Source organism: Octopus sinensis, linkage group LG14 (assembly GCF_006345805.1).
Source record: "Octopus sinensis linkage group LG14, ASM634580v1, whole genome shotgun sequence".
Lineage (NCBI taxonomy): Eukaryota > Metazoa > Mollusca > Cephalopoda > Octopoda > Octopodidae > Octopus > Octopus sinensis.
This window is the reverse complement of record NC_043010.1, coordinates 43,196,167-43,208,487: the sequence shown is the minus strand read 5'-3', so window position 1 is coordinate 43,208,487 and position 12,321 is coordinate 43,196,167. Positions and strand designations below refer to the sequence as shown.

Below are 12,321 nucleotides of genomic sequence, written 5' to 3'. Positions count from 1 at the left end.
GGAAGACAGACGTTAAACAATGATGATGATGGTGATGAATAGCAATTAATACTTCAAGTGGTGAAATAGAATTTGGTGATTTATTTATGATTTAACTGGGAAATTGTTGACTATGAATCAATATCTTGTAAATATATATGAAAACACTTATGTGTAATCAGCATCACTCTATTAAAACTACCTTAGCAGGGTAAAGGACCTAACAACAGATTAAACCACACTCACAACATACAGTAACAGCCATCATACCATATCTAAATTCATGCAATAGTTATTTTTCTATGATTTTCATACTGAACTCCCTGCAGTTTGCCAAGTCTCTAGTTTCAAACGTGATTGACAGATTTATATAGAGGGAGTACTATAGAACTTTACCCCTTTAGCATTTAAACCAGCCATACCTAGCCAAAGTATTCTACCTGTTTTATGCTCAAACTGGCCAGATCTGGCCTCTTACACCAACCTTTCAACATCATTCTAAAAATTAACAGTTAGCTCATCAAAATCTCAAAGCCACAATATAATGCATGATCAACTCAAAGCAATGTGAATAAATAAGCATTACTTTTGGCAAAATAATCTGAATGCTAAAGGGTTAAGAGTTAATGTTTGATTCATCTTTGTTTTAGTATTCAAATGTAAATTTCATGTGTGTAAGTTCTGGGAACATCTTTCATTTCATATACCTCAGTATATGTTTTATTTTAGTAGGGAAGATGCATACACTACTGGATAAAAATTTCCTGTATATTAATGATATTAATCCCTTATCCCTTTTCTAAGGGATTTTGAAGAAAATTTTTCCCAGAAGCTTTTTGAAATTACAATGTAGAAGGATGAAATGAAATACTTAAGGCTTTTTTTTTATAACACCACAATTATTCAAGGTTCTTGAAAATTAAACATATCTTTAGTTGAGTTATAAAATATGTGTAAGCACTTTTCATATTAAAGTGTGATTCTATTTGACTGCAGCCATTACTAATGTCTTTGAGGATGGGATGCAAATTGCATAACCTCATTTCTTTTCCCTTTAAATTGAGGATATATGTTAACTAAGAAATTTATATTAAACTTACATTAAATTGTGTAGAGCAGTAGGAATGGTAGTGTGCCAAGTTAAATAATTTGCAATATTTACATTTTGTACCTCTTCTATATTCTGAATACAAATCCTGTCTAAACTTGATAAATACATACCACTTTTAATGTACAGTTTACTTTATCAGCTTTACCCTATTTTTATAAGTTTGAGAAATAATTTAAGAAATCAAAATTAAGAATAATAAAGATGACTGAACTAGTAGAAAACTGAACTGGAGTTTTTACTTTCAGTAGTTCAATAGCTCACTGTGTGTTTAAATTTTACATTAACTTATTTGATTACAAGAAAGCTGCAGGTGATAAATTAAAATCTAAGGATGTAAAAAAAGATTATTGTAGATGATAAATATGAGTGCTAAAGAAAAGGAACTTTTCTTTTCCTTTTGTTAATGTTCTGTTAAACTGACAACTGTATGGAGTTTAGTAGACAAGCATGATATTACATAATGTGTTATTTCTGAGTATGCATGCACACATACACTTACTCTCTTCAGTTATATATACATTATTTTAATCTTAATTGAAGCCATTCATGTAATATTGAACTGCTACCTATTACTCTATTGCACTCACTTCCAATGTCTCAAAAGTAATGGAAATGGTCATGAACAATGACTTTTTCACACTTTGAACCTTTTGCTCTTTTTAACAACTGCTTGTATGATTTCCATAAAACCAAATCCACTGGTGACTTATTCTTCTATGTCACCTGCCAATGAGCTCTTGCCTTTGAGAAATTTGTTGAGAGTAACAGCATTATTCTCAACAAATCCCAACTGTCTGGCTTGCAAATTTCTTAACAAAATGAGGCTGAACCCCTCTCATTTCTTGGACCAGTAGCTTCATCTCAGATTCCACTATTGTACATGTGTTGAGAGAGCTCTTTCTGTTCCTCATTCTATCATATCAGGTATGCCCCAGTTTTCAGGTTTGTCTCTCACTCTCTTCCTTCAGGACATCAATAACAACAATGCCACTCTTGTGCACGTTATTCTGTCCTTCATTACTACCTCGCCTTTACCAGTCATACATGATCCACTCACAACCTGAACATCACACCAAACCCACAATGTCACCAAGGATCTCTTCTGGTGAAAGCACATTGTTATTATATCTAGGACTGTGTCCTAACAACTGGCCTTTTCTTAACACCAAAAGATACTTCAACCTCTAGCAATTATTGATTCTCTACAGAGCTCAGGTGAGGCCCACAATGGAATATTGCTCTCACATCTGTGACAGTGCTGCTGACTTCACACAGACTTCTTAGACTGTATCTGGAAAAGGGCTGAATAAAGTCACTCACAGACATGCTGCAGCCTCTAGCTTATGAGCATGCTGTCTCTTTTCAGTTTTTTTGTACTGTTACTATAATGGTCTCTGCTCTTTGAAGCTGGCTCTGGTCATGCCAATGCCACTCAGGCATTATTTCCATCCTCGTCATGCCTCCTCTTCATCATCTTTGTTGTATACACCACCTCAACCCCAGTTCTTGCAGTAATCACTACAACCAATCTCTCCTTCCTATAATGTCAGCACTCTGTAACCTCTGCTCGTGTCTTTCTGCAGTGTTGACTTTCAATGATTTATGATAAACATTAATGGCATCACTCTTCCTACAATCTCCGTAGCATCAAAAAACATGGGTACTATTCTTTCCTCCTCACACAGCAAGTTAACATAAAAAGAAATTTTTCAAATCTGAAAAGTAGAGAAGAAGGAAAGCATGGTTGCAATGTGGTTGAACTTGAAATCAATAGTCAGAAAAATACAAAATGCAGAATGGTCGCAGGAGGGAAAAGCTTTAAAATGGAAGGAAAACTTTTTCATGAATATTTTGAATTTGAGTTACAATATGATTTTCCTTGATTTGAAATATACATTATCAAAAGATATAATTTACTCTGCTACTAAATATTGAACTGGATTAAAGTGTGAACAACAGACATAAAGTATGTGTTCCAAATCTACCATTAATGATCCATTGTGTCTTTATTGCAACTGACTAATTAAGCAGCCGGAGAAAGATCCCTCTATTCAATAGTAAGATCAAAGTCTGTGACTGGAAGAAAGACCTCTTATAATTTATGTGTATTGGAACCACCCAACTTGCACAGTCATCCAACTTATGGTTGCACCTGCAAACTGTGAATAGTAAAATAAATTTTCCATCCATTTTGTTATGTTAGGATGAATTGAGTGGTTTTGCTTGTTCATATATTTGCATAAATTGTTGGAAGCAGCCTTTTATAGGTGGATATTTTAAATATACAGCAGTGATAGAATTACATAAACAAGTTTGTACAGATATGTTGTACAACCCCTTTTTACTATTTAACGTTGTCCAAGTCCATTGGAAGAGTGAATTTAGCATTTCAAATATTTATTACTTACACTAGGCTGGCTCCTTCTTACAGCTGTCTTACAGAAACCTAAAGGTAGACAAATTGAGAGAGAGAGAAGTGTCTTGATCATAAACACATGGCAGTGTTAATGATGAGATATAAATCATTGATGCTAAGGGGATATAGATTATAGATTAACATTTAATTGCCTCAACCTAAATAGTAAACTGTCCTGAGCATCAATATCTTTGATGCCTTGTAATTTTATGATTTAACTAACATTTGCAGTTAGCCATATGAGGAGCAATAACTTTTTATTTTTATAAAATTACAAGTAGGTAGACATTGGTAAATTTGAGTGATATATTTGAAGTCATAATGCAGTGGTTATGAGAAAATGGTCTGAACTTATCTATCCTGTCTATCTTTTATGTACATAAAAGACAATGCTTAAAAACAAAATGATCTTTTTGACATTTGTATATCTAATTTGTTTGATCTTAGTATATTATTGTTTGATTCCCTTTCCTTCCTGATTATGAAGTTTCTACTTTTATCTGTCCATTAATTTCATCTCCATGTAAGATTGTCATTTAAAATGCCAGCTCTATATAGTCTTGAAAGGTTGATAAATCGTCAAACTTCTTCAATGTTTGAAGAAAAACTGAGCACTACTGATATAAGCATATGACCTGGCAGAAAAGCTTTCATAAATGATAAAAATCAATTGAAAATTGGATTTACACAGTAACATTAGTGAAAGAGAGAGGGGGAGGGAATTTCATCAGAATTCCGTTGCTGAAATTTGAATTTTCCTGTATTTCTTTAACTGAAGTCTCTGTCTGAAATAATATTTATGCTATTAATCTTTCTTTAAGTTAGCTATGTACAGACCTGAAGATAAAGCACCACATGCTTGTGACATATGTGGCAAAACATTTGATAGGTATGCTCAGCTGAAACGCCATAAGAAGAACAACCATCCAGAGATGTCTCCAGCCGTTCCAGATAAGATATTTCACTGCACCCAGTGTGACAAAAGTTTCTCACAACGAACCAATTTAAAAACCCATGAACGTACACACACAGGAGAGAAACCGTTCCACTGCAATGTCTGCCAGGCATCTTTCACACAGAGAACCAACCTAAAGAATCATGAACGCGTTCACAGTGGTGAGAAACCTTTTGTGTGTGAAGTCTGTGAAAAAGCTTTCTCACAGCGGACCAATCTGAAGAACCATGAAAATATTCATACTGGATTTAAACCATTTGTTTGCAATGTCTGTTCAAAATCTTTTTCCCAGCGCACAAACCTCAAAATTCATCAACGTACACACAGCGGCGAAAAGCCATTCATTTGTATGATTTGCAACAAAGCTTTTTCGCAGAAAGGAAATTTAAAGAGCCACATCAAAACTCATTCTAACCGTGCTACCCTCTTCTGCAGAATTTGTCGAAAAGTGTTCCATCGCAAAGCATTGCTGAAGTGTCATGAGAAGACACATCAAACTGAAAGAATGCAATTAGATGCATGCAGCAACAGCGGCGACAGCAGTGGCTCCCAATCAGAAGAAAATTCTTATTATGACAGTGAGCAGCAATAACTACAAATTCAAAACACAATCAATTTTTTTTTATTTGCCCATTTTCATTGACAGCCATATTTGTTCACATTTAAAAACATTTTGCAAACATCACTGATTGCCTTATCTAGATAAGCAACATTTCTTCTTAGACAATCTAATTGGCTGTTTTCTTTTCTTTAAATGAACTACTTTTATTTTTTTTCAATATCTCTCTTCAGTAAAATAAATATTTGGTAGTGCAAAATCAGCAAACAAGATAATAACAGCTAATGTTTCTTGTCAAACTCTTTGAAAAATTCTTTCACAAAACACTTTGTAAAAGGAAACAAATTTAAATATCTGAGATGTTTAATATATTTAAGATATCAATATTAACTTATACATGTGTGTATATGTTAATAAAATTTAAAATATAGAACTAACTTATTTATGCATGCAAATATGTGTGTATATACTGTCTATTGTTTGCTCTTTGCAAAAGCAAATGAAAGGAAGGTATCGATTTTATCGGATATCAGGAATTCGGTTATATATATATTTTTTCCATAATGACTGTTTGATAGCTAAACCAAAGTTCTAAACTATTACTCTTATATTTTAAAATCTTATTTTAAACACAATGTTGTCTTAAATTATAACAAAAACAAGATTCATATTTATATTTGCTGGTGACTTTGAGCATTAATCTGTTTTTTAGCAAGTAATGTGAAATTGTTACTTTAACTTAAATTTCTTCTTGAGTTAACTTTACATTAAAGTAAACATGCTTAAGACCAGTTAAATTTCAAACAGTTATTCCTTCAATTTCTGAGCAAAGAGCTTTTATATATATATATATGTATATATTTATATTTATATATATATAATGTGTGTGTGTATGTAATTTATTTTATTTTATTTTTTATTTTTACTGAATAGTTTTTGAAGAAATTAGAGTATATCGACTAACCAAACTATTTAACTATTTATTTTAATTTCCTGTAACTTCATTGTCCATAGCAACAGCATTTTTATATATATTTTTTTTCCTCAATTAGAAATGAACATTTGAGATTTTCACAGTGATTACATTTTTTGTGTTTTGCTATAGTTTTTGCTATTATTGTTTTAAAGGAGAATATACTAACAAGATGGACGAAGAAGAGAAAATATATTTGTAAAGGAAATGTTGCGCATTTTCTTTGGTGAATGAATTTTTTTTTTTTGTTTAATTTTTATGAATAAAGGTGTGCCTTTGTTGAAATCTTAATATTGTTTATGAGTTTTGTGTCAACTATTTACCAGTTTCAAAACAAGAAAGACATTTGATATGCAAGTCACAATAGTGGTACCAAGTTTACAGTTTAAAACAAATGGTGGAAACAGTTTATATCTTTCAATTATATTTTCCGCTTCATATTCATTCAGGAAAACTTCTTTTATGCCAAATAATTTTTCAAACATTTACCTGTAATCTGGAAGAACTCAGAAAAATACCTAAACAAAAGGGAAGATTAGAAATAAGTAACAGTTGTAATTGCTTGAAGGTAGCAGAAAACAAATTCCAAAAGCTTGTTCTAATAATAATCAACAAGTAAGAATATTTATCTGATGGATTTATAAAATTCTTCAGTAAAATCTCAAAAGTGTTATTACACATGCAAACATTATTTTTGATTTTTAAAAAAAAATTTTGACTTTTGGTGAGGAGAAATTTATAGCTGATTGCCTTGGCCTGTTGCTTAAAAAAGTTAATGCTTCATATCTTATTGAATGTTTTATGATTTCCAAGACAAAGACACTAACAGAGTTCATATAGTTGTGTATAGGTGCTCTGATGAAATACAGTTCATTGGAGGTAATTCCAGTACAAATCTGCCAATAAAACTTTAAAAATAGCATATTTTCAGATGGACTGAAATGGGGCATGAGGGTAGGTTTGGAGCAAAAGCAGTTCCCAAGATTTTAGCTAAATTTCATCAACTGTCCATAACTTACCAGTGAAATCATTTTGAGATCAAATGTTGATCTTGCATTTTTCACACTATCATTACTTTTTCCCTTTTAGCAAGCTATATAAAAGTATTCCTATTTGTGGACCCTAAATATTATCTGGTCTTCAGAATGTCTAAATCATGAAATGATGTGGAATAAGGTGTTCATATTAAAATACAGAAGGCCAAATACTACTAAAATCATGTTTTACCCTGTACAAAGGCCTATACACAGTATCTTAAAATTGATTATAGCAGAGAAATAACAGATCAGCAATGAATTTTCTGAAATTCAGTATTTGAGAGGTTAAATTGTCACTTCAGATATTCATTTATTTGTGAAATTTTTATTTTTTTCTGCATCAAAAATATTTTTGGAATCTACAGATAATATGATTTTATATGTACATGCACACACACACACATAAGGAAATTTGAAAAATGTAAGGTCAGTGTTTGACCTCAAAATGACTTTGTTCATAATTTTAGTAAAATTTGGGTAATTTCTTTGGAATCTCCCCCTCCACTCAAATTTATCCTTGTGCTATGTTTCAGCAAAATTGAAGTGGTAATAGTGGGATCCACTGTGTGGTGTCTTGGAATGACTCATTGCTGTAAAGCAGGAGAACACTCAAACATATATTTGAGTAACTTGTAGCTGACTTCAAATCCTTTTATGAGTCTGATAAAGATAATTGGAAACCACTCTTCAGTAGATCATAATTCTTGGCCAAAAAAAAAGTTAAAAATATGTAGAGGCTTAAGAAAAGTTTGTGAATCTCTGTAGTTTCTTTTTCTTCTCCCTCCTTTCAACACTAATATGTAAACTAAAATGAGAGCGAACATTTTCAAATGAGAAAAGAATCAAAAGTTACTCTTTTAAAGCTGGTTTTTTCAAAGGTATTATTGTAGAAATTGATGCAACTTTTGAGCCCTAGTTCTATCATTCACTCCCAATTCAAATGTCAACAAACAGACAATGCTTCCTTTCTTTTCCTATCTCTAATATTTCTACAATTCTAACATCTTTCCCATTTAAAAGAAGATCCCCACTTGGTGGCAACAAAATGCATTTTTATACTGATTAGTAAATACATGTATATCCATGCACACACATACCTACATATATGTTGATTATGCCCAGAATCGAACTGAGAAGACCATAGTTCAACTGAGGATTTAATACATCTATTGTGTAGAGTGTATATGTTTTTTAGTAGCAAGAGGCCTTACAGAGAGCTCATCTGTTTTGCAGGTCCAGTTGGTAGAATGATTGGATTCAGATCATCAAGGGTTGAATTCTGAGCATATGCATTCAAATTCTGAATACATTAGATATTGTCACATATTATATTTTGTGTGTGTATGTGCATGCACATATGTGTTAATGCATATAAAAGGTGTATGTGTGTGTATATATATATATACTCTCCTTTGAGCCTTTTGCTACTAATAAACTTGCACTATATAATATGTGTATTGAGTCCTCATTTGAACTATAGTCTCTTCAATTCCATATGGTACATATTTTATATTACATGGAAAAATATGAGCAAGAGAATTAATATTCTTAAGATTATAAACCTGGAAAAGTACAGGACAAGTTACTACATCTGGTAAAGTACAGAACAAGAAATTTTTTACTTAAAGTATTGCAGCCAAGGATAAAATTTCAAATAAAGTATTAGCTTTTATTAAAACTAAAAATTTTATTACAAGTTATTACTTCTATTTGTTGTTACTTCTATTAAAAATTAAAAAATAACTTAAAATATTCTTTGCACTTTAAAAGAATTCATTTTTTTAAATTATTAATTAATAATTGGAAATTTGAAAATAAGTTATAGTGGAATTCTAATTTAAAAGAAGCCTGTCATATGTATGTGTATGTATATGTTTGTGTCTGTGTTTGTCCCCCCATCATCGCTTGACAACTGATGTTGGTGTATTTATGTTCCCGTAACTTAGTGGTTCGGCAAAAGAGACTGATAGGATAAGTACTAGGCTCACAAGGAATAGGTCTTGGGGTCGATTTGCTTGACTAAAGGTGGTGCTCCAGCATGGCCACAGTCAAATGACTGAACTAAATAAAAGTAATACATAATTAGTTATATATTACAGTAAAATCTACCTTTAACAACAAATTCCCAGTAAAATTTGCTTGAGTTATTGCCAAGTCTTTACATTTTTAGTCTTGACCCAATGCCTATTTTTAACATAATGAATTTGCCTCCCATATATACTATTCTACTTTGCATAAAACTTTAGCTATGTTGGTACTTCTGGCTCTTATTTTTAAAGTATTCTAGTGTGTCAATATTTTAACAAAATGATGGTACCTTTTTTAAATTATAATGTTACTTTGTAAATTAAAATCAAATCATTTTTAATATTCAAATTTTATCCTTAGCTGCAATATTTAAAAATTTTTCTTGTTCTGTACTTTACCAAATGTAATAAGTTGTCCTGAACTTTTCCAAGTGTAATAACTTGTCCTGTACATCTGTTTGTTGTCTACACCACCTGTCTTTGTCTTTTGATATTTTGTGAATTCTCCCTATATATATATATATATGTGCGTGTGTGTATATGTTTGTGTGTCTGTGTTTGTCCTCCCACCATCGCTTTGACAACTGATGTTGGTGTGTTTACATCCCCATAACTTAGCGGTTCAGCAAAAGAGACTGATAGAATAATTACTGGGCTTACAAAGAATAAGTCCTGGGGTCAATTTGTTTGACTAAAGGTAGTGCCCCAGCATGGCCACAGTCAAATGACTGAAACAAATGAAAGAATAAAAATATACAGTGCCTATATTGTCAATCTACTGAAATATCTTGGCTGGAATAAATATTTTCTGTTAAAGTTTTTCTGTAACCCCTCAATATATTGGTATGAAATTCTCAAAATATAACCACAGCGACTTTAGTAGGTCTAAAACAATGGCTGGTGGTTACCTTATTAATTAATTAATTATTGTTTAGATTAACATCATTTGTATCGCTTTTACTCTTTTTTTTTACTTGTTTTAGTCATTTGACTGCAGCCATACTGGAGCACCACCTTTAGTCGAGCAAATCGACCCCAGGACTTATTCTTTGTAAGCCTAGTATTTATTCTATCGGACTCCTTTTGCTGAACCACTAAGTTACTGGGACGTAAACACACCAGCATCGGTTGTCAAGCGATGTTGGGGGACGAACAGACACACAAACAGAGACACACATATATACATATATACGATGGGCTTCTTTCAGTTTCCATCTACCAAATACACTCACAAGGCTTTGGTCGACCCGAGGCTATAGTAGAAGACACTTGCCCAAGGTGCCACGCAGTGGGACTGAACCCGGAACCATGTGGCTGGAAAGCAAGCTACTTACCATGTTTGGACTCAAAATATTTTTTTAATAGACACAGAAATCTGACAACAAATTTCTTAAAAGAAATGCTATCTGTAACTGCCTTCATTTTCGCTTGTTGACAGAAACTGCAGGCAGCCAAATTAAAGTCAAAGAGTGGTGAACTGGTTGAATAATGGACAAAATGTATTGCAAATTACTGGGATTTCATAAATGATTGAGGCATATCAAAGTGAAGCATGCCACAAATTGGTTAGAAAGAATAATGCAAAATAGATAGTTAATCCATTATCATACCACAGAATGTATTGATGAAAGGATGTTTACTAATGTTAGGTAATCCACAACTCCAATAGTATCCAACGATGAATGGATCCTTAAGCATGGCATAAAAGCATAATAAAAAGAGATGAATGGGTTATCTGGTATTGTTACAATTGTTTTACTAAGAGTCTTTATAAGCATAGTACAGTCAGATATGCAGTATGCATACCTGACTGTATGATGTTCACATTTCAATAAATCAACATATCACTGCTTGCTTGTTTATTAGTTAGCCCGATGAGTTGGAAGTTGCATAAACTTATGGATGTTGTGCATGTTGCATATCTGTATGTACAATGCTTATGCCTCAATAAAGACTCTAAATAAACAATTGTAGCAATACCAGATCATCCATTTGTCTGTTTTTGTCAGGTGTGTCTATCTTTCTATCTATCTATTTATCTATCTATCTGTCTATCTATCTATATATATCTCTCTCTGTGTATCTTTCTGTTGAAGAGCGTAGGCTCGAAACGTTAAAGACTTGTTTTATTTATATTTCCTGAGCGCCATACTAATACAATTGTTCGTTTGTTTTCCACCTGCCTTCGTCTTTTGTTTATTTTCATAAAGCTTCCCGTTATATATATATATATATATATGTATATATATATATATACATATATATATATGCGTTTAAATATTTGTTGTGCAAGATTTTTTATGTAAAGTCGTGTGTTGAAACAGATATTGTTACATTTCGGAATGGTCATTTTGCCAGTTTAGCCAATAAAAACACACGCACTATATATTTGGTGTTACTTTGCTTCAGTGTTATTTATTTTTTACATTAATCTTAATCTTATTTCGGCCAGAGTTCTTTCGTCACACTACTGTGACCGCATCAGTGGTCCTTTGTTTTCTTCTTTCTTATTTGTGTCTCTCCTAACTAACCGTCAGCCATTTTGTATTTCTATTGTATGTCTTCATTTGCGCATGCTTATATCTCTATATGCGTCTATGTTTATTTAGTGTGTGTATGTGGGGGGATCCCTGTAATATTTGTATCTTCTGTTTATATATGTTCATATAATTTGTTTTTTGTTGTTGTTGTTTTTATTTATTCTTATTTTGTTCATGTGTTTACATCCACTTATTATTATCATTACATATGCTTGTATGTATGTATGTGTATAACAACAATACTAGTAATAATGATAAATCGAAAAAAAAAAAATAATATTGTTATTTACTTCTATTTGTTTATTTATCTGTGTTTTATTATGTTTTCGGGATCCTCTATCGTCATATGTTTTGGTGTGTGCTAGTGTTCCATTCTAGTTTTCTATTCAGGCTAGGTTTATTTTCTATTATGTGTGTAGCTTCTGTAATTTGTCTGATTGTTGTAACAATCAGACAAATTACAGAAGCTACTAAATAAACATAGACGCATATAGAGATATAAGCATGTGCAAATGAAGACTTACAATAGAAATACAAAATGGCTGACGGTTAGTAAGGAGAGACACAAATAAGAAAGAAGAAAACAAAGGACCACTGATGCGGTCACAGTAGTGTGACGAAAGAACTCTGGCCGAAATAAGATTAAGATTAATGTAAAAAATAAATAACACTGAAGCAAAGTAACACCAAATATATAGTGTGTGTGTTTTTATTGGCTAAACTG

General features: G+C 32.1%; 1 protein-coding gene across 1 annotated transcript in view; it reads left to right on the top strand.

Moving 5' to 3' along the window:
* LOC115219331 (zinc finger protein 658B) overlaps positions 1-6,170 on the top strand; it is a 45,248-nt gene extending 39,078 nt beyond the window's left edge. Inside the window, exon 8 of the mRNA XM_036509381.1 lies at positions 4,328-6,170. Within this exon, the coding sequence (XP_036365274.1) occupies positions 4,328-5,053 (726 nt within the window). The 3' untranslated portion in view covers positions 5,054-6,170. The remainder of the gene's footprint in view (positions 1-4,327) is intronic.
* Positions 6,171-12,321: the final 6,151 nt, after the last annotated feature.